The following is a 26,410-nucleotide window of genomic DNA, read 5'->3' as shown; positions in this document are numbered from 1 at the left end:
GAGAGAACCCATGGGGGCCAGAGGAAGTAATTCCCACTACGGTTGGTATCTCTTTGCTTCCCTGAGCTTTCTGAGTCTTTTCTACATTTGCATTAATTTGAATCCAAACTATTCCCTGCAGCAGCTCTATTACCAGACCCTGGTCTTTCTGTCTCTGGCTTTTCGATTGCCATGAGAAGGCCATTTGGCAACTTTTACATCTTCATCTGATGATAATGATGACAGCAGAGGTTTAAATTGCACAGTGTGACAGCCAAGGTATGCAAGGGGCCTGTTACAACATGGACAGTGGCTTTGCGAGAGCAAATAAACAGGTTATCAGTGTATACGCATTACTGCGTCTGCAGTCAAAGAGATGGGATACGTGTGGGATCTGAGCTGTACAGAATAAATGCTGCTGAGGCTCAACTGGATATCATCTGGCTCTCGGATCACAGGCAGTATTAAAAGTGAGCAAGGAACATTACCGCCCTCTTCTGGCAAGCTTGCATTCAAGGAAACTCACAGCCTATTGGTCACATGTCTCACATGAACGTTTTAAATTGCTATTACTCTTGGTTATTACAATGGTTGTCCAAATCTGACAGGAAAAAATGTCGGACTATTGAAGCAGATGCAAGATAAAGGGACTGAAATGAACCCTGAACAGAAATGAGTATTTTTGCATTGTATTATACATCAGGAGGTGTTATTAAAGAATGTGCAACCTGATGTTACTGATGTTGTACCTAAAACAGTTAACTACATCAGGGCAAGAGCATTGAATCACAGGCCATGTGTTGCACTTTTGGAGGAGCATGAGACTGAACATGGTGACATAGGCTACCCCACAGCTGTCAGGTGGCTCAGCCTGGGAAAAGTGTTTAAGACAGTGTGGGACCTGAGAGCTGAGATTTGAGAATTTTGTGAAAAGAAATGCAAGGACATCCCAGAGCTCTCAGATGCAGACTGGATGACCGATCTTGCACTTTGCTGTTGATGTGACTGCACTGATGAATGGACTAAATACCAAACTGTAAGGCAAGGGCCTCTTTGCACAGGCTTTCAGGAGGAAGTTGCAGTTCCCTTCAAGCCAATTCTCACCCTGCATGCCAACACTAAGAGAGGCCACACCATCAGCTGATCACCTCTGCAGGTACTCATCCATGTTAGCGGCACATGGTGAGTTTTTAAGGCGCTTTGAAGACTTAAAAACAGTTGAGAGTAAAATACACATGATTTCTTCTCTCTTCACTTGCAGTGCTGATAATGATGCCAGTGATGTTCAGCTTGAACTCATGGACCTGCAGTCTGATACCATACTGGCAGAGCACTTTAAGTCAGTATCACTGCTGGTTTTCTATTCTTTTCTCAAAGAGGAGAACTTTCCACACATGAGAAGATAATGGTTCTCTTTGGATCTACCTACATATGTGAAGAAACATTCTCAGTTTAACAAATCCAGATCCAGATCCTCTCTCACTGACGCTCACCTGTCAGCTGTCCTTCACACATCCACCTCAGACATTCAACCTGACTTCAGTGCACTTGTTCAAGCCCAACTCAAACTGGATTTCACATCAAAATTGAAAAACAGCTTATAAGGTTATTTAACTACAAATAAAATAGCACTTATTACTTTTTTGTATAAAGTTAATTTAATTGTGGTCTTTGAAATACTGTGAACACATGCTCATTTTCACACTTGTTTTTGTGCATGTTGATTAAATAGTGATATAATGTTAACTTTTGACTTTTGACTGTGCCTGCAGCATATTTTCAGCGTGTAACATCTACTCTTACCAGTGGCAGCTAATCAAAACCAAACAGTTTACTGCTTTTTATAAAGAGATAAAGTGGTCATTGAACAGAATTGAGTTCAGCCTGTTGGTCTGGCCCTCCACAACAGTCCCAGTCTCTCATGAGGCCTCCTTAGGAAAATTAGTTGCCCACCCCTGATCTAAAGTATTGTTTTTGGCTCGCCTACCAATGGATGGTCAAAATCTATAAATGATCTATTCTGTATGTCACCCTGCAGATCTTTGACGACTTTGAATACAGATTCATGTACTGTGTTAACTAGCTTACTCAGACACAGTATAGCAGCCAGTGTGCCGAGTGTCGACCTCAAAACTCACGAAAGATTGCATTTGTTGAATGGTTGGTGGCAATTCTGGAGCTGCAACTAATGAATATTTGTATGAGCAATAGTCTTAGTCACAAGTTCCCGGAGTCCAACGTGACATCTTCAAATGTCTTGTTATCGGAAAACTAAATGTGTTCTATTTACAATTATAAAATAGTGACCGAAGCAGAAAAGCTTTACGTTGGAAAAGCTAGAACCATCTTGATAAATAAACAAAACCGCTGTCAAGTCTTTTTTTGTAGTTCAACTTGTCAATTAAGCAAATAATAGTTTCAGCATTAGCCATCTTAAAACCTGTTTATAGGAATTAAAAAGTCTCCATCAGTGTAATCCACTTACCCGCTGGCGACATCATCAGTGCGTACAGCGTTTTTGGTCAGCACGTCCCCATCACTCATGTATCCAGTGACGTCCGCGGCGATGCTGTCCAGGTCACTGTCGTCCCCGGCTCTGTCTACGAGGTCCACGCTGCAGATGGCTCCTCCCCTGCCAGCCAGCTGCCGCCGGAGGTGGCCGGGGTACAGGTAGCGTCCTCCCTGACCGCCGGCCGCCCGACCGCTGCCGTAACTGTTTCCCAGAGATGGGGCGTCGCCCGCCTGTAGACGAGGGCTAGACTGGCCCAGTCGCCATGACGACAGGGAGGGGCGGGTAGAAGTGAGGCTGAGGATGCTCCGACTCCCTGCTCCGCTGTTGTTGCTGCCACTACTGCCACCTCCGCCACTGCTGACGTCTGTGGTGACATTGCCGTCGAAGGTGGTCTCCAAGGTGCTGAGCAGAAATAAAGGTACAATCTGTGATCCACGTGTAAACAAAGAGCCAAGACACGGCTCAGAGGACAAACCGAGCCAAATAAACCAAATACACCGAGTATACTTAATTGAACTCAGAGATTAAATCTCTACCTGTAGTTTCATTGTTACAGTACAGATAAACACAATTCCACAGAAATCTCTTCAAATAATCTTTAGATATAGTGCAGGCTAACAAACTGCAGAACTAGTAGTGGCAAACTGCATAATCTCCTCGATGGACAGACGGGTAAGAAAGTAAAGATAAGAGATCCTTTGTTACGGTCTAAAACAGGAAAACAGGACTTTAGGAAAGAACAGAAACTAAATGGAGACAGCTGGGTCAGCACTGAGACGCGAGGCCAGAGCAGAGGTCAGAATGCTGTGGGAGGGAACGTGATTAGAGCTAAACCTGAATCAAAGTCGACATGAAAGACATGCCCTGCGATCAAAGCAAATGATCCCTTCAAAAGAAGGATGAGACGGCAACAAAAAGGAAAAACGGAGGGAATACCTGTAAACCTAGACAGACACAGTCTGCTGACCATGAGGCAGTTCACTCGCTGACTCAAATCCCCGGCAGTTATCCTGATTTGGCCTGTTTACCACTCAGCCGTGGCAGCCATTGTAAGGCGCTACACTTTGATGATCCCCAAACAGTAGAGTTTTTGTTTTCCACTGCCAAACATTTTATACACTTCTCTATGAGCAGTGCTGAATTGGCAAGGTGAACAGAAAGTCACTTGTAAAAATACATAGGTACTTTCATTTGTACCTACCTTAACAACAATTTTCCATTTACTATTTCTTAGTGTGTCTTTTTAGTAGCTTTACCAACGTAAGCATAATTATACTGCATTTCTTATGTTACCTACTGCACATGGTATTCTTATACAAGTCTTTCTACACGTTTAAATGATTCACAATATATCCCTGACAATTTAAAAAAAGTGACCAATAAAGAAGTAAAAGTAAAAAAAAACAAGCTTGTTAAATGACTATTTACGTCAAACACTCCTCAAAAGCAGAGAGGGTGGGTGTGGAATCAGCAGTCGCTGCCAGTTCAAACCAGCTGGGAGAATAAATGGATTTTATTTTTACCTGTGTGAGACCTGAGTTCCCCGCAAGCTGGACATCGTATCCTCCAGGTTTTGCCGCAGGTCAGCGATGTTTTTGACAGTACGCAACCGCCTCGTCTCTGGGTCTTCACCTGATTGAGACAAGAAAAGAAACAAGTTCAGGAATATTTACCAGCACAATAATCCAGACAGAGACTGCCCCTTTACTGTAAGCGAACACCCACCTGAAAGGTCCTCGATGGACAGCTGGCTGGTCTTGGTGAAGGAAACGTCTCCACCTCTTCCCCCTGAGCAGGACTCAATGTGTGCCGATTCCAAGCCGTCTGTTTGGGATCTGGGAAAACAAATGGGTCGAGGGATCAGATTGGTGGAGGAGGGGGGGGGGTATCATCGATTCTGTATCATTGTGCATTTAGTGGGAACCTAATATTTAGCAAATTGTCACGAAAGAGGGATAAACCTGATTAAGAATTAAATCTGCTGTGTTTCAAGTCTTGTGACCAGGGTCCAAAATGACGCCTGCTAAGCCTCAAATACCAGGTTGTCTTTGAAGGATGAATCAATACAGTTCCCCCGCTGCACTCGCTGGTGCTTTTTGAGACGATGACGTTTGAATGCCTCGGTTATATCCAGCCTTTGGTCTTTGCCTGATCCCAGACTTTGCCCTGGTTGACTAAAGTACACTCTCTCTGAGTGTGGGCCAGTCAAAACCACCGACTGCCTCTTACGCAGCTCCACAAAGAAATGACCGCATGTAAACCTTTCTTTAACTTCTGGTTAACTGACCTAATATTGGGTGAAACTTCGGGTTATTTTCATACACTAACATATTTTATGGCTAGTATCTATTATTTATGAGAGGGTGTCTTCTTTTTAGTTTACCCGTCCTTGGCAGGTGAGGGGAAAAGCAACATGAAGATTGATTTCAATTTTCTGTCAAACATACTCTTGTTGACAGGTGAAGGCGATATAATCCTACTGGTAATGGTACCTGACAGGTATACAGCAAAAATGGGATGGGAGTGTTCTGGAGAGGTGGGTCAGTAAGCTGCAGGTCAGGATGTACAGAGGGAGAAAGGGCAGCGGAGGAGGCTAATGAGCGACTGTTAGAGAGGACTCATGGAGAACGAGAGGGGACCGGCTTCCTTATCACACTGGGACTGGGACCAGAGGTCAGAGGCACACAACATCTACACATATTTGCCCAGAGACACGTGCACACACATGCAGACAATACACTCTGCATACACACACATGAACAAACACAGATGTGGCATTCCTGGTTAACAGTTCACATATGGCTAGATTCCAAATGTGTTCTTTCAGAGGCTCTCAGATAATCAGATGTCAGATTTGTGATGACTTGTACAATCCTCTACAGAGGGTTATACATCAATATTGTAGTTATTTGAAAGCTTAGATAGTTAAGGACAGCTTACCCAGAACAGGTTATCAGATATACAACTGAACAAATACACACCAGTAAATAAATTTCATGTAATGGCGAAATAAAAACATGGAACCAATGTTTGTGTTTGTGATGTGTGTGTGTGTGTGTGTGTGTGTGTGTGTGTGTGTGTGTGTGCGTTCTCACCTGTACATGAAAGGTGCAACGGTGGCCGTGTTGGGGTGGCTGTGGTGCTGTTGAGTCTGAGGTAGCTGCACGCTGATGGTGTTGCTGGCTGTGCTCTGTGTAGTGCCTCCTCCTGCCACAGGGGAGGCGCTGGTCTTTCCCTCTGTGGAGGCCAGACTGGACGTAGAGCTGGAGTGTCTGCTGTCCCTGTCTCTGTCCAGGGGGCCGCGGTGCATGGCGAGACCCCCTCCTAAGCGCATGCTCCGAGGCCTCTCCCCCGCCTCCTTCACTGAGGAAGCTTTCCCCCCGACTCCCGGGGCTTTGCCTCCTGGCTTTGGTATTCCGCTGTGTGCAGGGGTGGAACTCTCCTTTTTGGCCACTTTACCCCCCTTGGGTATGAAGCTGGTGATTTTAGAGGTCCTTTTGTTTGAGCTGTCTGTGCCTGCAGCAACAGGTGCTGCTTCCTCCTTAAGCTCGTCCCCCCTGAGCTCCATCCTGTCGGGGACCGAGATGCGCTTCCCCACCTCCTTCCCTTTCTCCTTCCCCCTCTCCTTGTCTTTCTCTGTGCTTTTGGCAGAGCCCTTCTTGGCAGTCAAAGCTCTGCTGAAAGTGCGCTGGGCAATGCCCCTCAGGGCCATTTTGGGACTGCTGGCGGTGGTGGAGACAGTAGTACCTGCTGAGGGAGCTGCTCCGTAGGCCGTCCCATTGCTGGTCCCGTTCATTCCCGGCCGGACGTTACCATCGTCTTCATCCAGGGGGTCGGTGTTGGAGCCCGTCTCGGTTCGATCCACCTGCACCGCTCCGAGCTGCTTGGCCGGGGCAGCGTTCTCAGTCTGCACCACTACTCCATTGGAGGAGGCGGAAGATTTGGAGCCTCCTTTGCTGTTGAAGAGCTTTAGCTTCTCCAGCATCGACTTCTGAGGGACAACCTTAGGAGGAGCTTCGGCCTTACCGGAGGAGTCCTTCTCCTGCTTGATGGACTGCATGGCAGACGCGGCGGTGCTGGTGGAGGAGGGAGAAGGAGAGATGTGCTTGGAGCTCACCGACTTGCTCCTCCAAGGCTTGCTGTTGCTATTGGGCTGGGGAATGGCCGTGGATGAAGAGGACGAGGACGAAGATGGGGGAGGAATCTGGGCGGAGGTAGCAGCGGGGATGCTGGTGGAGGAGCTGACGGTCACTGCGGATGACGGAGCATGCTCAGTCATCACCAAAGGCTGTGAGGTCATGCCCTCTGAGGAATCTGCACCAGAAAAGAAGATGATATAGGAAAGTTCAGATTGAGAGGAAAAGTCAGCAGAAGGAAGATCTGGGGGAGAGAGGGAAATCCAGATGCTGAGTCGTCTTTGACCCCACACAAAGTGGCCTTATAAGGGCCTGGAGGTGGCCTGCGTCGATGCAGCCAAACATACTTACTTTCCTTCGGGCTAGCCACCATAACTGTTAAAAACCCCTTAGCACTAACAATGAGAGGAGCCCATCACAAACTGTTTATAAAAACAATGAGGAGCAGGCTCAAGTGCTTTAAAGTCTTGCCAAGCAGGCCGAGTCAAGAAGCAGTGCTGCTGCTCTTATAAGGCTTGGACTTATATGGACTGCTTTTGGTCAGCGTCCCTCTGCTTTACAAAGGAAACACTGTCTGCTTACATGTACTCATTCCCTTGTAAAAAAAGATTCATAAACGGTATAAAAACACTTAACTTGGACAAGAACAGAACAGAAAGCTTTTTATTTTGCAATGTAAAGATGCTCCTGTAAACCACTGTCACAATGTATCACCCAAAAACAAATTGTCTGGTTAAATCTGCAACAACTGACTCAGCAGCATCTCAACAAGCAAACTTACCCCGAACTGAAGGAGCAAGAGAAGAGCTGGAATCCCTGGCGTAAGTCACTGCTCTTACTGTGAGATCTAGAGTATCCTGAGAGCTGCTGAGGCTGTCAGTGTGTATGCAGGAGGGTGCTACCAGCAGCACAGAGTTCAGACCAGCAACATTTGAATATTCAAACACCAACGGCCAGTGAAAGAGACGGCCTGTGCAGGGAGCACTGGGAGGAATTAATCATAACAGCTCCGTTGCAACACACACACACACACACACACACACACACACACACACACACACACACAGCAGTCACCCTCTTGCTTTCTTAAGAGAAGTGACAAAACACTGTTCAAACCTTTTCCAATACTTTTTTTAACATTTGTATACGGTCCCGGTGCTGTTTACTTGTATTACCTATTTTACCTGATGAAGGTCTGAGAGCCGAAACATTTAAAGAGTCAGTGTCTTGAAAGAACACAGAAGGCAGGTTGCTGCATCAGCATAAAGACAAATGATACTTGATTTTAGACAATTTGTGAATAAAGTTGAATGCACTTACTGTAAGTCACTTTGGATAAAAGTGTCTAAATAAATGTCTATATTGGATAGTTTTTCTACTTATCAAAACAAAAACGAGACATTTGGTGCTCAACCATAAATGACAATTACTACAGATGAATCATTCTCTGTGATATTTCCTCTAAATACAAATGTTCATATAACTCACAGTGCTCATTTGGTAATGAGTGAAGTTTCCTTTCATTCAAGCCAGCTCCATTAATTCCACATTCATAAGTTATTCCTGTGGTCTTATTAAGTCAAAATGTGCGCAGAATATTAAACACTCACCCTGCTGTTTACACTGTTCTCATCTGGCTCTTTGAATATATTTCATTTTTACTGCACCTTTCATGTCCTAATTGGAAATAGTCACTCGTTCACCGCCTCTCCTTCTCTCCCCTGTTCAGCATTTAGTGAGAGCAGCCTGAAACAATAGAGCCATTAGGAAGTGATTAGAGCCCAATTAGCCGTGCTAGCAGTTAGCAATCGGAAAAGTGGGTCAGGTTGCTAATAGCTGGAGTCCTATTGGAGGCGGCTGAATGAGCGAGGGATCTGCTGTGATTATGCAGCGGAGAGAATACGGGCACTGCAGGTTTGGGATGAGTGCAGCTTTGATGTGGGCCAGCAGGACAGTCTGTGCTGTCCGTGAATGGGGTCAGCTTGGATTTCGGGTCAGAAAGGAACAGAAGAAGAAAGGCAGAGGACACGGAGAGGCCCTGGACACTGGGGACAGTTGCTTGTCGTCATGATTGGACCCACTGACCGGGGCTGACACGCTCCAGTGGGGTTGCTACGGGTGAAGGAAAGTAGTCAATCTTCAACGTGTCGGGTCAGAAGTGACACTCGAGTGATGGACTTGGACACTGTTGCATCATAAACCCAAACAAGTTTTCCAGACGAGGTCCATAACTTTAGTCTGTCACAAATAAAAGAAATGCCAGTCAGATTCAAATGTGCCAGTCAGAAAAAAGTGCTGCACGTGTTGTTTTTAGACACAGCCAGTGTGAAAAACTACCACCGTCAAATGGATAAAGAACTGGAAGAAAATATTCTGATTTTGAAATTGTCATCAATGTTTTTTTATTCTGGCTGCATTTTCAGAAACCAGCTTTTAATTATCAGCACAAAATGCAGGAAGCACTTTTCTTCAAAAAATAAACACAGAAGAGTCTTAATCTGCTCACAGAGCGGGTCACTGACCTAATGACCTGCTCTGTGCAGCCTTGAGCCAAGTCCTGGAATTAAACTGCACATTGGCCCTCATTCACTGCGCTGGTCGAGCAGTCTGTTTGAGGAAACATGTTGAAAACATGTCAGTGTTTACGACTCAACCAGCTTAATTATAGCATTCCTCAGAGAATAAAATCAAGAGCAGAAAATGACAGCAGTGGAGCGCCAAAAGGCAAAAAGATCACAGACCACCTCTGCACTTCCTGTCTGCCGCAAAACAAACCTGTCTCACCCTCGCAGAGCCTCCTGATAACATCAAGGCATTTCAGGAAATCAGCCAAAGTGGACCCAAGGCTCTTTTCATGGATCGTCACACTCACGTGTCTGTGCGTGCGCTCCTTTGAGTTAATGCCCGCTTACAGCCGAGGAAAACCATGTAATTCCAAGTGTCAACACTCCTGTGTGTGTGTGTGTGTGTGTGTGTGTGTGTGTGTGTGTGTGTGTGTACATGTCAAGTTTAGGAGAGAGGGGGATGTTTAACCGACACGACCGGTGACCAGAGCAAATATACTGCAGTGTGACTCCACACATAAAGATGAGCAGTAAAGGCATATACATCACATCCCCTCCAAGCCATCTCATGGTCACACTGGTCAGAAGACTTTAAGCTAAACCTCCTCAGTCAGTTAGTGACATGCATATATCCTACTCACATACAAGTCACTCTGATATGGTCAGAAAACATGTTTTTGATTTAAAGCCCAAAGTGCAGAGAAGATTTCTCACAGAGAGCCATTTGAGAACACTTCGCCCTCATTTAGTCGGCTTTATTTCATTTCCTGACACCTTCACAGGCACTTCATTGTAAAGTCTACACAAATTATGTCTGACTAGCACAAAGTTTGAGGCTGCAGGTGTTTGCTTACTCATCACGTTCTGATTATCAGAAGCCTGCGCTCTCTCACTCTCTCCCCCTCCTCAGTCATTGTGCTCCAAAAAGTGAGAGGGACAGCCAGTCTTTTGTGTGGCCACTGAAACTTTTTAAAGTTTCTCCACATGAATACACTCAAACAGTGACGCTACAGCTCATCAGAAGCCTATTCATTCAGCAAGGGCACCGGCCATACAAACACACACTCGGACTCACACACACACAGACTCACACACACACAGACATACATCAGAAGCATGCACAACACGCAAACACAGAACCACAGGTGCCCCGTGCTCTCTCGGTCTCTCTGCTCTGTGTCACTTGGTGGACACCCAGATGCTGTCACCTTGTGTTAGCGCTGAGCAGGAGAGAAGATTCAGGTCTGTTTCCTTACTGTACAGCCGTGCAGTAACGGGACTCCATTCTGGTGTCACAGCCATTGACACAGAGTAGATCCTGGCCTCACAATAGAAGCTGCAGGTGCCTCTCGAACCATCTGAACCTGCAGCAACACTGTCTCACAAGCATCTGTACAACATAATGTGTAGCATATAAATACATAAATGAATTTTTGAGGCATAATTTAAACTGAAATATCAGATTTTTAATGACACCTTGAAGGAAAAAAAGAAAATCCTAAATCAGTGTCAATTTCACTCCAAAGTTGCAAGAAGTTGACTAATAAATTGGCCAATGTTCTTACAACCTCATTACTTTTGCAAATTAAATTATTCAGAAAAAGGTTCAGGGCAACTGACTTGACAAACTCTGCGTTCTGCAGCATCAAAAATGCACATTTTTCTGTGGAACTAAAACAACAAACAAGTAAGACTGACTAAAGCTGCAACCGTACATTCAAGATTCAATGCAATCCTCAAGTTTTACATTTGAAACTATGACCTGCAGTCCTAGCTTGAGTCGATCTACAAGTGCAAGCTGACAAACCTCATAGGTGCTGCAGACGTCCAGGAGGAACAGAGAAAGAAGGAAAGGACAGGAGGAGATGGACAGGAGAGGAGGGAAGAGTCCCAAACCATGGCCAGCACGTCCAGAGAGTGCAGGAGGAGGAGGAGGGTGGTAAGGCAGGGGGAGGAGCTGCATGTCAACAACACGGCAAAAAGGAGGGGGGGGGGGGGGATCTACCAGTGATTCTCATACTTCCTACTGACAATCATTTGGCCTGCTGCTCCCAAACCTATCACACGCTCACACACGCTCTCTCTCTCACACACACACACACACACACACACACACACACACACACACACACACACACACACACACACACACACACACACACACACACACACACACACACACACACACACACACACACACACACACACACACACACCAGGATGGTACATTAACTTTTCACAAACACCTGGTGATGAGCTCAGCTGACACCTCAAACATTAATGCTACTACTAATACTTTTAAAAGACCACTTTAACTCTAAGGTTTGAAGCTACAGCCAGTTAGCTTAGCTTAGCACTACGCAGCCTGGCAACCTCAAGGTGACAGACTCCAGGAGGCCACTGTCCGGGCCAAGAAATAGTCCGGCACATAACCCCAGATAAAATCGCTACTTGTCGTATTTACACTTCGGTTCTTGTAAGGATTAAACAAACAACAGATAACTTGTTGTATTTATGCTGAGCTTAGTAGTTCTATATTACCATCTAACTCTTGGCTGGAAAGCTTACTTCCAAAATGTCGGACTATTCCTTTAACCCCACCCCTGTCCCACACAAATGCACAAACGTCAACAAGACTGCCCACTAGAAACTCAGCCGCACATCAGAATAAGTGCCTCCCAGCTTTGCTCAGTGTTGGTCCCAGTTAATTTGTCACTTTAAACACTGACAACAGATTATCTCTCTCTCACACACACACACACACACACACACACACACACACACACACACACACACACACACACACACACACACACTCTCTGACTGTCTCTCTCTGGGCGGTCAGAATTCCCTGTCTAATGCAGGGTAATGAGTTTAGACTACGAACACTAACACAGTCTATATAAAGCCTTGGCCCACTGAGTTGTGACAGAAGCTGTTTCAACACTGCTCTCACTAAATATACTGCCAAACACTCTCACAAGTTTGTATGCTGCAAAACTCAAACACTGGGCAGTACGAGTTAAACTGGGTCAGAAGAGTTCGGAATAAATGTGTGAGAATACATTTCTGTCTCTGAAAATGAAACTCTCCTGGTTGAATCATCGGGACAAAAGATGTCTGGTTTAGGTATAATAAGTCAAAGGTACAAGCCTCATTGGTATTGTAATAGAATACCAAACTGACTGTAAAAAAATACAATTTCTCGGAAACAGAGTTAAAAATAATTCTGCTGGATAGTTTGACTTCACCAAACAGGAAGAGGGCGCTGTTCTTCCAGACTAAACACAGAAATCAGAATTTCTAGTGACAGCAGAGTGAAACATTCCTCCTGAGTAAACACCAAGAAAACAATACAAACATAAAGAAATTAAGAACCTTTAAATTGGTGGAAGTGACATGATTTAAAGCAAAAGCAATGAAAACAACAACATAATGAGACAAATCCTCATCACAATGGATATCTTTGGTTTGTAGTTATTATAACACAATGCTTCATTGAAAAAGATAAGATAAATGTATGTTTCAAAATGTTTGGCAAAATCTCAAACAAATTCAAAACACAAGCATGAAGCCATCCGCACCGACAGAACTCCTCACAGCCTGTGTGGACACATGCAGTCTGCGTACAGCAGCTGGATGGAGGTCACAAGAACATCATACTCCAATGAATCACAGCTCGTCACCTCACCTTCAACACTGTGACAATGTCCTTACAACAGTATCCGGACAGGTCCGAAGGCAGGACTTGAGATCTGCCCTAACGTACTTACTGTCCACAGAACACTCCCCGAGGCTGCAGTCAGAGACAACATTTACTGCAACATCCAACAGCTGAATGCTTGTTAGAGAAACTGAGAAGAAACCTTATGATGTCAAATATGAATGTTACGAATGAACTGAATTAATCTGAAACATTAAAAGGAGGGCGGTACACATTAACTGGCTGGAAACATCTTGATTTTATGCCTCTGTACTCTTTAGTGTTTTCCCTTGAAAAGACAGTTTGTTTCAGTGCAGCATGTTTTTTAATACTTTCTCTGGGTCTCAAAGCAACAGAGCAATCTTGCATGTTCACCTACGATGATAAAAAGCACCCAGAGGATTAGATCCAAAATTCACTTTAAATGTGTTCTAAACAACATTAACATTTCTAAGAGCTGCATGGTTACTGTCGCTTCTCCAACGTCACTCTCTCTCACACACAAACTTGAAATTTGTAAAGGCCATCTCAGTGTTATGATGATGATATTTACAGCCATCCATACCAAAACTGTGTGTGTGTGTGTGTGTGTGTGTGCGTGTGTGTGTGTGTGTGGTTGTGCAAGAGGCCTACCTTTGTTCAGGTGCGAGTTGGCTTTGGTCTTGTCACTGAAACCCTGGCTCCGTCTGTTCCCAGCAGCACTGACCGAGCCTCTTGGAGGGTTGTCACCGCCAGCAGTGGACACCCGTGCTGAGGGGCCGGGAAGTCTGACGAGAAGAGACAAGCAACATATAAAGAAAGTGAGGAAGAAAGAATATATTCGATATAAAGCCTTCATTTCACACTCACTGAGGAAGACATTAATGCAGGGTTATAACACATTCTGCTGGGACAAATCCAGCCTACAGCTTCTAAATTCAAAACAGGAGGGAGGACTTAATTAGGACTGAGAGTACAGGGACCATGCAGATTTATTACAGCAAGAGTGTTAGGTGAACAGGGCAGAGCAGCACCAGGTAACATGTCTCAGCCAGAGGTGGAGAATGGCAATAAGAGAAAAATGTAATCTTATTTTTACAATATTTTTCTTTGTCTAAACACTATGTCACTAATGTATCTTAAGAAAAGTGCTACACACATGAAGTTATTAACATTTATGAACTGTTTAAAGAATATGAGCCTGCCAAAAATGATGTGCGGGTTTGATCATCCCACACAAGCATCACTCTGCCTTTGTTTTCCATGTTGTGAATTTGCAGCTTGTTACTCAGTCGACTCCCAGGAAAGTAGATGTACTGAAAATTGAGGACTAAAGTATCCACTAAGTCATCCTGCTGCTTAATCTTTGCCCACGTTCTTCATGCTTTGTACTATTTTAGTCTGAGTGTTTAGAAACATGTTTACATCCGGCTCCTATTCAGTCTGACTTGCCTTAAGAAGATACACAGTTTGATAAATGTAAACTCTGTTATTGTTTGCTTTGCTTGCAGCTCTGCTTGCACCTTTAGTAATCTAATGGAGAAAGATGAGCTTTACAGCAGTGTGGACGTTTCCGAGTGCGTTGGCCGAGCTGACAGAGTGCGTGTCCCAGCGGAGCTGTGAGCTCAGCAGCCAAAGATTACACGTCCTGCTCTTTTATTTCCCCACATGGATTAGACAGGATATACTGATCATGGATAAGCCTTGGTGAAATGTATGACACCTTTACTTCATATTGTTAGTCGATCCGTTGCCTCTGGTGAGGTCCGTGAGCCGAGCTGTAATCTGACCAGGCCGTGGCACACAGACTGCTAATGAAATGCTAATTCACAAGCGGCCACATCATCATCCTGGGACTGTGAGGCGGATGCTGATAAGCAGATTACAGCTCTCTCTCTCAGCTCTTGTATACATTATATAGATTCTCATTTCCGGCACGCCATTCACTTTGACTGGCCATTATTTATCTGGCCATTGAAAGGTAATAGGTTTTACCACATTATTTAGTCGAGAGTAGCCTAAGATCATTTAGCTTTCAATTATGGCAGTCTGCAGCCTTCCCCCTTCAGACTGGCTGTGTGTAGGAGAAATATTCTATTTATTGGATATATATATATATGTATATATATAGCACATACTATATATATATATATATATATATATATATAAAATTATGTATGTCAAAATGTTAATATAGGTTACAATGTGTAAAAACTAATATGTCTTTATTTATATTCAAAAGTAACTGAATTATACTGATGTGTGAGGGATGTCCTAATTGTTCATTTCTAATGCACATAATCTCAGAAATTCAGTTAGATTTACTTATTTTGGGCATTTATTTTGTAATTTTGACAGATTGTTGATTTGCAGTCTGTGCTTGTGAAAACTTACAAATAAAACAGGCCTTTCATTGCAATGTTTGCAGAAAATTACACTTTATATCAAGCTTTCCGCTCATTAGAATCCATTAAAACTGAGATTTACTGTCAAGTTCTTACAGTAAAGCACTTTTTAAAATGCAGCTAAATTAATGGAAATCTGTACATGTGTTGATTGGGGCCTTTAAAAGAGAAATTAGAAAAGCCAAATGTTGTTTGGGTGGAGCGAAACAGGAGAATCTCAAATTGGTATCTTTTTATCTTGTAGTAACACATGCTGACCAGAGGGTGGGGCCATTACATTGTTTTGGGGAGGAGCTGGTGTAGGGCAGGTGCAATGCAAATAGAATCTGGGATGGGCACAGCATGCAAAACCACATCTGAAATCCAATTTCAAGGTGCATCATCACATAATACGATACTGCATGCTGAAAAATAGTAAAACCTGAACGTGAGAGCATCGCAAGTGAACGCAGACGGAAGCTACATTTGAACAACGTATATTATAGACTATTATAGACGCTCATTCCAGCCACAACTGTGTTAATTATTAATGTCACATTATATGGGGGATGTGCTTGTCAAGAAAACACACACACAACACACACACACACACACACACACACACACACACACACACACACACACACACTTAAGGGTTATCTAAAGGTCTTTCACAGCCCATTTAGCAGGCTTGCCAAATGAGGCGCGCTGCCAGACAGACAGTGCCGTCCGAAAATGTAGCCGGGAGCTTTAGTTTCTATCTGCTCAACACTACCACTCATGCATATTAGATAGTGCTTGTAGTAGAGATTGCCCTTAATCATAGACAAAGAAACAACATGAAACTCATTACAGTAAAAAATAACTATTATCCTTGATTAGGGGCAATTTCTACCTTCCTATTTCCAAGAAGGGGACGGACAGGGGGGTGTGGTGGAGGAAGGGGAGAGAGGAACAGGAAAACATGAAGGCAGAAGACGCTGACCTAGAGGTCTTTTTCTGACCAAGTGAAAACTTGAGCAGTTTACTCTGAGAACCATCCCTAGAGGAGAAGAACAGAGAAGAGAGATATGGAAGAGGACAGAGACAGAGGTCAGGTTATAAATGACAGGTAGGTGTAAACAGGAAAGATCGAGGTGACAAAATGATGGATTAGAACAGCAGAAACAGCAAGAAAGTGAAGAACACAACCCATTCACCCACTTTCAATGTTAACTTTCTTATATTTCCATTTTTACTGAGTTTGCATTTACATGTCAGCGATCCTCACCTGGACTGCATCTCGGCCTGTGCTGCTTTCTGGGCTGTAAGGGCAGGAGTCCCATGCGTAGAGTGGCTGAGCTGGGCCGGGGCGCTGCTCTGCTGGCTCAGAGGAGGGTGCGTGCCCTGGGGCTGGGCGGTGGGTGGGTAAGAGGGCTGCGAGTGCTGCCGCTGGGCCTGCTGCTGCTGCTGTTTGTAGCGGGACAAGCTGAAGAAGAGGCCGAGGATGGCTTTCAGATTACCATTACGAATCTCTGTGGGTCGGGGAGAAGAACAATGTGGAATATAAGAAAAGGTAAAGCCAGGTGAGGAGAAGAAAGAAAGAGGTGCATAGATGAGGACAAAAGTGAGGATGAAATTCTGACACTTCAACCATGCAACATGACGGCTGCAGGACTGCTCTGTGCTCAGAAACTAAAGCTACTAACATGCTACAGGGTTAGCTTTTACAGGCTGTTATGGCCTATTCATACTGTTGGTATATTGGTTATGTTTTCGGGCTTTTCATGCCTTTAATGATAGTGAAGATGAGAGGTTAGGAGAGAAAAGGGGAAGACATACAGCAAATGGCCACGGGTCGAGCTCGAACAACGGGCCGCTGTGACAAGGACTGAGCCTTTGTATATGGGTCGCCCGCGCTACCGGGTGAGCTACCGGGTGAGCTAACGGGTGAGCTAACGGGTGAGCTCCCGGGGCGCCCCTGTTGTTATATGTGAATATATGTTGTAAATATTTAAGCCAACACCAATCTTTTTTTGTGAAGCTACATTTAAACAGTGCACTGAGCACTGAGCTTTATGGTACATTAGTTCTATATGTGGTGTAATCAGCGCCTGCTGAGCCTACATGTCTTAATGTGTACTGTCTGGCATTAATGTAGTGTGTCCTAGCAAAAGAGCTGGCCAATACAAACACCTTGATATATCAAGTTGCCATTCTGTATTCCATAGCACGAAGGACATTTGTTTAGTAGCTAAGCCAGGCCCAGGTTTGGTTCTCCCTCCCTTGTCTCAGTGAGAGCAGAAGTGCAGCTTACCCTCTGAAGACAGACCCTGGATGTTGACTCCTTTGGCTGCCAGGAAATTGAGGCAGGCATCGATGTTCTCAATCTGCACAGAGAGACACAGACACAGCTGTAAGACACCCTGCACATTTCCATTACATTTGCATATTTGTATAATGTGATGAAGCATGCGGATCTGTCTTTTGCACGCTTCTCTTGACGGCCTAATGGCAAACAGAAAGTGAACATCTACTGTAAAAGTCTATCTTCTAATGTGTTAACATTTTTAGAATAGAGGTGCTGAACATTAACACTGACTGATGGATACAGATACAGACGTCCTTCATTATTTATTGATTTCATACGGTTGGACCAGTGAAAAACAGGCATTTATAATGGTAAACTAAATCTCTTAATAATAAATGTTATTCTCTTTATTGTATTTCATGCCACTAAGCAAGCATACATTTGAAATCAGGATCTGAAAGTAATCAGGATCGGTTAAGACCTCACAATCCTCGAAATGTATTGTTTTATAGAATATAAAATTCTAACAAATGTTAAATCTGCATCTGGTTTCGGATCTGCATCAAAATGTACATAACAGTCAAGCATGATTGATGGATGGAAGCCATACGTTTTGGAGAATGTATGAATAATGTTGAGGAACATTAGGGCTTTGTGCAAGGATCATGCAAGAGTTCAAGTGAGTCAGACTTATGAGCACTTAAATGCATCATGTTGTTGTAGCAGACACAGTAGATGTGTGAAATAGGCTCCACCTACAAACAATTACAAAGTGTGTGGGATTTAGAGTCATTCAAAGATGTATCAGTTCTGCAGGATGAGTGGGGAAATAGTTTTCCAGACATCAAAACAAACAAATGGTACCAAAACACTAACCTCTATCTTAAAACATAGAAACACAGTGTTGGAAAGTGGTAGGAAAGCTTTATACGGACTGTAGTGACTAAAGTTCATATTGTGTTTTGCAAAGCTCAAAAGGCAATAATGATCATATGGTGACATATTCAAAACACGATTCAAACCAAGCAGACTTTCGTCAGCAGAGGAACAACAGAGGCAAACCATCTATACCGACACAGTTGCTATGACAGCAGCCATGGCAACCTGAGCACAGACTGCTGAGCTGTCACTGCGCTGCGAGAGGATCTGATAGGCAGACAGGCTTTGTTTAGAGCCCATGTGACCCATTATACAGCGAGGCTGCTGGCAGGCGCACGTAATCACAAAGTAAACCACATAAAACAAGTCATCAAGCAGAGTCACGCGCAGATTAATGATCGTGCGATCAAAGTTTACCAACTGTTGTTTTCGATGAGCAAACACACCAGGTACAGAACGAACGATATCACTATAACACGGCCGTTGCTCTGACTGTAAGGCGGTGCTCTTGGCAAGGCAATTAATTGTAGAGTTGACGGCGAAATGGACATTTAAAAAGCATTTTACAGTATGCACAAAGGTTAAAGAGGTGCTAAATCTTTTGTAGCGTGACATTTATTACCAGTGAGAGTAGTTTATAACACACTGAGGCCAATCTGTCGTGTACTTACAACAAACTCCTTTTGAAAGTACAACAGCTCAAATATAATCCCACAGCCAAGATATAGAGCAGTGATACTGCAGGTGGTTTGTAAACTAAAATACATATGAACTGTGTCCTTTGTAAACGAGGCCGGGTGTGGGCTGCAACCGGGAGGGTCTCGCTCACTGAAGATTAATGACATGATTACACTTAATATGCACCGACTAAATATAGCTTGACCTACAGCTCCCTCTGTGGTTCTCCTGTTAGGAAGTATCTGGCTGTGAGGTGAGCAGCTGAAGTAAAAAGCTCATTTACATCCGCCTCTATTCATTTACGTGAACACCTGATACATACATACATACATAATGATGACAATCATACTTCTACTAGTTACAACCACTACTACAGTCTCATTACTTCTACTACCGTGTCACACCTACACCCACATAGGGCTGTCATAACATCACATTTTCACTACAGGATTATCGTGATCAAAATAATTCACAATAACGATATTATCGCAATATCTAATGAAAAAAAACAAAAAAACAATTCTCCCATCAGTCAAATTCATCACCAGACTGTTATATTCACATAATGTGTGTTTAATTACAACTTGCTGCATCATCTATGGGATAACAAGTGACAACCTTCACTATTGTACCACATTGTCATTAATCAGTCCACTCCTTGATTACTTCCCCTCCTGCTTTATGTCTGAGCCGTGTTAGTGTGTGAGGAGAGGCGGATTGAGTTGAAACAGCAGTGCTGCCCCTGCTGTCATGTCCGTGACCTCTGACCCCAGAAACAGCTGTTAGATGGGCTGACATATGCTGCCCTTCGAGGTACAGCAGAAAACGTAGTAACAGTAGGAATGCAAACCTTCGCCCTCTCTGAATACCACAGACTGTTTAAAAATAAACCTCTCTGAAATACCCCTCTAACCCCACCAACATACCCAGAGACTTTCTATAATACCGCGGGCCTGAACTTCATTTGAGTGACTGAACCACTCCCCTACTGGCCCGAATTCCCTGGTATAGTTGGGAGTTTAAATAGCCGCAGCCTGCAGAAAATATATATCACAAATGCCAGGCCCGTCCTGCTGAGATGCTCCCAAGCCCCGCCTCTTAAAGGGTATCCACACTGAAACCTCTCACTATTTAAAACCTGCAGGGACCAGAGCTCAGAGAAGCCAGAAGAACACTATTCATCTCAACAATCTGCTAAAGAGCTTTACTGTGCTGTAAATAGGAAGACCAATCACTTTATCTATAACCTGTCTATTAAGAAATCCTCACTTGAATATTCCTTTATTAGTATAACCCTGATCAGTCTGTTTCCTAGTTTACTGTATTTACAAGAAGAAAAGTGTTTGTGAGGAGTCCGGTTTATAACTCTGTACATGTAATAACGACTTGAGCAGTTTGAATCCAGCTGGGGACCTTTGTTGTATGTCAACCCCTCTTATCTCTCTACTGTCAAACATGCAAACACTGTCAAAATATATTTTCTCTTTTTATCCCTTACCAGATGAACAAAAAAAGAATGAATGACTTTTCAGAAAATTGGCTTTATGTTCTACAAAGTCATTATTATGTACATTCAAATACATTGACTTCTCAAATGTACATATATCATTTCTATCCCTTATACTTTCAATTTGTTCAGATTTATGAATTAATGATCATTGCGTCTGAATGCTTATGTCATTAATTCATAACCCAGTAGAGAAACAAAAAATATGAATAAACTGACACATTAGTCAACAATGAAAACTATTGTTGGTTGCAGACATGCACAAACACACACACGCACGCACACACAGAAACACACACACACAGAAACACACACACACAGAAACACACACACACAGAAACACAGACACACGCACACACAGAAACACACACACGCACACACAGAAACACACACACACAGAAACACACACACACAGAAACACAGACACACACGCACACACAGAAACACACACACGCACACACAGAAACACACACACGCACACACACACACAGAAACACACACACGCACACACAGAAACACACACACGCACACACACACACACACAGAAACACACACACACAGAAACACAGACACACGCACACACAGAAACACACACACGCACACACAGAAACACACACACACAGAAACACACACACACAGAAACACAGACACACACGCACACACAGACACACACACACGCACACACACACACACGCATACACACACGCACAGACTAAAGAGTAAAACCACCAAATCAAGAGGATACTGAAGAGAATATTCTTGTTCATTCGTTGCTCAAACAAATCCTCTGAAACGCTGAAGACCACCACTGGCAGCTCCTACCTGCCTGGATGTGAGATCTGTTCCTGCAGTGTGACCGCTCTGCCCGGCCTCACACCTCCAACCATGTCACAGTCACCTCCTGCTCTGCTCCGGCAGCAGCACGGGGCTGGCCAGCCGACAGCCCACTGAACAAACACTTCTTCCCATCACAGGGATGCTATTGTTGTGTGTGTGTGTGTGTGTGTGTGTGTGTGTGTGTGTGTGTGTGTGTGTGTGTGTGTGTGAGAGAGGGAGAGAGCGAGCGAGTTCGAGGGAGGGAGTGTGTGTGTGTGTGTGTGTGTGTGTGTGTCTGTGTCTGTGTGTGTGTGTGTGTGAGAGAGGGAGGGAGAGAGCGAGTTCGAAGGAGGGAGTGTGTGTGTGTGTGTGTGTGTGTGTGTGTGTGTGTGTGTGTGTGTGAGAGAGGGAGAGAGCGAGCGAGTTCGAGGGAGGGAGTGTGTGTGTGTGTTGTGTGTGTGTGAGAGAGAGAGGGAGAGAGCGAGTTCGAGGGAGGGAGTGTGTGTGTGTGTGAGTAAAGCAGGATTTGACTGATCGGAGCTTTTGAAGACTGATACTGAGGCCGATATTTTTGAACCAATGTTGCTGATAGCTGATCTTAAGCAATTTAATTTCTGTATTGGAATACAGAAACATTTTTCTTGTCAGAATGAAAAAGCCCCAGAGGGTGCATTAAGTGCATCAAGGGGACGCAAAGTCTTAAACTAAACTGATTGTGGTTGCTGTAGGTCCGTGAAGCCAGCTGTGACAAAGTCTGATATATTGAGCTATAAAAACTTTAAATGTAACTTTAATACTTGACGTGTTTAGCAGTTTTTAAACAAATGAAAATGATAATTCTCGTTTATAAGCTGCAACTCTGATCTATCGGTCTGACTCTTATGTGACGACACCAGCTTCATTGCCGAAAGCTCTCTACCATTTGACTTTCTGACTGTTGGATTCTGATCACATAGCATGGTAGTGAGACAACATGTGTGTGTATGACTGTGTGGTTAAATATACTTTCACATACTTTCACTCTATCCAGACGTTTCACACATTACAGCCACCAGCTGAACTCTGACATCTACCTCAATAATTCTCTGTCTTGACTGAGAACAATGTATGCAGAGGTTTCAACACCTCGGGGAAGTGCTGCTTTTCTCAGCTTATTGATAAAAATGAATGTTGCACCAGCAGCTATGACGCACACATCGTGATGCAAAATCACACACGTCACTGTCAGGCAGCAAATTCTGTGTTATTGCTTCTGCAAACTTTGTGTTTATTCATGTCTGTAATCACACTGCGTGTTCTTCAAGTTAATTAAGCATTTAAATATGTTCCTTATTGTTATCTCATTATAACATTGATTATTATTTATAACGTGTTATGTTAAATTATCCTCAGGCTGACTATCTGCTTTCACAAATAAAAACAAAAATGTCCTCTGGCTACATCAACATGTCCCTGCTGAACTGTGAGCAGAATAATTAAAGCAAAGCTGATTTAGTTTGTTGCTTTCATTTAAAAAGAGGCTGCGCTGTTCCCATGGTTGAGGTTCTGGAATAATGTACACACTGTTGTGTCATGTCTCCTATGAAAGGACTAACTGTTAACGCAGCAGACTACCTACTTATGCAACAAACGAGCACAGTGTGTCTGTGTGTACGTACAAGGGGTGGACAAAATAACATGAACACCTTATTGTGCATTACGCGGTCACAGTCTGGAGAAAAACATAAGCTTCTCTGCGGTTGCTGTTGTTGCAGGGATGTTTGGTTGGTTTATGTTTCTGATATTTTGTTATATTAAGTTTTTGTTGCCCAGGGCCCAACAGCCATCATGACGACAAACTGTCTCGTATATATATATATATGTTCCCTCTGACAATAACATTTCTGGTTTGGTATGTTGGGTTGCTTAGAAACAGTAACTGTGATTGCTCTGTTGTTTCCAGGCCATCATGTGATCACCCGAGTTCTGACCAGCTGACGCAGTCGGGGATTTCTCTCTCTCTGACACACACACAAACACACACACACACACACACAGTACCGCTCCCTTTGATCAAACATTTACCAGCCCGCTGTATCATTAATAAAACATATTTTGGGTCTAGTCCAGTTTACCTTCGTAAATCTCACCATCTACAAAACCACTGACATTAATCTGCGTCAAAGAAGCAACCATCTACCAAGCAGTCTGAATCTGTGGTCTCTGAAACTGGGTTTCCATCAGGTAACATCTGCCAGTCCAGCACTTCACCTCATCCTCTTTCTTTTGAAGTAGTAGAAAATAGGTGTGCGAAGATAATAAACAAGTCCAGCAAAAAGGGTATTAAGAATATAGGTAATAATTAAAGCCAAGAGGTTGTCCAAGAAACAAAGTCCTGAATTAAACCATTAAATAATTAAAAACACAGACTCTTAATATCTTGTAGAGAAGCGTAGTCTAAAGCATTGCACGGCTTATCATGAATTTGTGAATATATATATATATATATATATATATATATACTATCCAAACATTTCAATATATGTAAATATAGTTATAAAGTGTTCAAAAGCATCGGGGCTCATTTCAAGGTTCAGTTCATATAAATAACCTCACAAAAACCTTGCAGAAAGGTTTTACTTTAAATGTTTGGAGTTATGCGTTACAATCCTCGTACACTGGAGGAGAAATACATTAAATATGTGGGGATTACATTATTGGAAAATTATATTTAAAAAATCAACAGCAACACCTCTCTGAAGGAATCGTGTGCTGGAACAACATGCTGCCGGTTCTCATTTCTACCAATGAAATAGTCCCTCATGTTTAACTTCAAACGTTGGTCCGTAGCATCAGAAGCTGCAGCTTTAACACGGGATGCTTGGACGAGACACCCTGTGTGTGTTTGTTTGTGTGCCTCTATGTGTGCCTGGCATCCTGTGTGGTTTCAACAGCTCGGTGTCAGATCAACACCGTCGCTCCGGTGTGAACACACACACACACACACACACACACACACACACACACACAGACACACACACACAGACACACAGACACACACGGACTGGGTGGCAAAGAAATGACCCGACGATGGGGGTCTGTTTAACGACGATGTGACAGTTGTAAAAACAGCCTCTCGCTCCGGCCTGGATAGCCGGCATGCTAATCAGCTTGCGTGAGAGTGAGGTGAGAGTGCTCCACTTTATTCCACTGATGGAGCTTATTTACATGTTTATTCGTTTAGAGACAGAGGTTAAGTTAAGTGGTGGTAATTGGCAGCATCTTTGGAAGATTTTGAGGTTTGTATGCAATGAAATCATGTGAAGTAAAAGTGGCTCTCGTACCACTCCACCCCAGCTGCCAACTAAACTCTCAGGACCTGTGTGTGTGTGAGTGTGTGTTTATTTTGACAGTACAACAACACACAAAGCTGACATTTGCATAATGACTGCGGTTGCACCTGCCCTTAGCACTGCTTCAGTGCGTCAGAATTCGCTATAAAGCTAACAAACCGACTGAGATTATATGCAGTGATCCAAAAATACTGACACACACACTGCAACATCTGAACGTATGCAAGCAAAATAAAAGCAGATTTTGACAGCTAATATCCAACAAAGAATACCACGTTGCTTGAATGCACACAATAACAATTATTTTTAGTTTTCCTATTGACTGACACACAGCATCTATGAACCTTCGGGATACAGTCACAGACATATTTTATATTTGGAACCACTTGATTTGTCTCAGAAGTATCCTGCTATTTTCTTGTCTGCTGTGTTTGCTGGATGTAAGAGAGGGTACGCAGGATGTTGATAACAGCAGAACAAAACCACAGAGAGACGCCCAGACCACTGAGACCAAAGAATGTAAAACGATCAATTACAGACGACTGGGGGGCACAATCAGCACAAATGGGAAAGGCCTAATTTATAGTGAGTGGTACCGGATGTAGAGAGGGAGGTGAGCTTTTTTCAAATGTGACTTGTGCATGTATTTCTGTAATGACTTTGAATATAACTTGGGGTTTCCTGGTATCACGAAGCTGGATACTGGCCAATCAACTCACTGGAAAAACTGAGTCATCATGAATAGACGGAATCGGAGTTTCAGGCTCAAGTTTCAAGTAAGCACCAACTCTACAAGGGCCGCCATATTGGATTTCTTCTCCGCGTGTTTACATTGTATTTGGCTAGTTTTTAGTGTGTAATCATCGCTCTTCTAGTTATGGGATTGGGGATTTGGACACCGACATTGTGTGGTGAAAGGATGTTCAAACAGTGGGAGAAAGCTAAATAAATGGGCAGAATCTCATTGTGAGCTTCACAAACTATTTCCATTTCCAACAGCACTAAAGAACAATGATAGAAGGCTAGCATGGACCAAAGCTGTAAAGAGACAAGATTACAATGGGAAGTCTTGGGAGCCCAAGAAATCTTCGTGGATTTGCAGTGAGCATTTCATGCAAGGAAAACCAACAAATGAATTCCCTGATCCTGAACTCGACCTGGGGTATGTAGTCTATCTACTTGATTTATATATTGGCAAATGTACTTTCTATATATTAAGTTTTATAATAATTAACAAACACAAGTTAGGTATATATTTATAATAGCTTACCCTGCAACACAACTGCAATAAGCACTTATGATATCTCCAGTTTTCTTGACTGCGCAGATCCACGCTGAATGTGGCGTATGGGAAACTTTCATTGAATGAGTACAATTTGAATCTGCGAGAGGGTTGAAAGATAATTGTTTCAACCAGCCAGAGTCAAACAGTCTAAATGCTTTGCCTTCTTTGTATTCGTTCAAAGTTCGTTTATTAAACTCGACATCGTTCCCTGGGTGGTCAGACATTAAAAATAATGTTATATCGCTGAGGTATATCGGCGGCCAAGAAGTCATGCTGTTGTTTTCATTGACCCAGCCATCCTGCAATGTCAAGGTGATCGGGCACTGAAACGCCACTCGGCATAACCAAAAGCTTAGTCTTTTCTTT

The 26,410-nt window shown here is 43.5% G+C and overlaps 1 protein-coding gene across 2 annotated transcripts in view; it reads right to left on the bottom strand.

The window, feature by feature from the left end:
* nav2a (neuron navigator 2a) overlaps positions 1–26,410 on the bottom strand; it is a 247,057-nt gene that overhangs the window by 48,191 nt on the left and 172,456 nt on the right. For both annotated transcript variants that reach the window (XM_029460212.1, XM_029460220.1), the window contains 8 exons: positions 17,554–17,626; positions 16,528–16,771; positions 16,243–16,299; positions 13,528–13,661; positions 5,587–6,805; positions 4,217–4,326; positions 4,015–4,123; positions 2,465–2,893 (listed from right to left, as the gene is read on the bottom strand). In XM_029460212.1, coding sequence (XP_029316072.1) covers positions 2,465–2,893; positions 4,015–4,123; positions 4,217–4,326; positions 5,587–6,805; positions 13,528–13,661; positions 16,243–16,299; positions 16,528–16,771; positions 17,554–17,626 — 2,375 coding nt within the window. The remainder of the gene's footprint in view (positions 1–2,464; positions 2,894–4,014; positions 4,124–4,216; positions 4,327–5,586; positions 6,806–13,527; positions 13,662–16,242; positions 16,300–16,527; positions 16,772–17,553; positions 17,627–26,410) is intronic.

The sequence above is a fragment of the Cottoperca gobio genome, chromosome 3, assembly GCF_900634415.1.
Source record: "Cottoperca gobio chromosome 3, fCotGob3.1, whole genome shotgun sequence".
Taxonomy (NCBI): Eukaryota; Metazoa; Chordata; class Actinopteri; order Perciformes; family Bovichtidae; genus Cottoperca; species Cottoperca gobio.
Note: the sequence above shows the minus strand (reverse complement) of the source record. Positions and strands in the feature narration are given on the sequence as shown.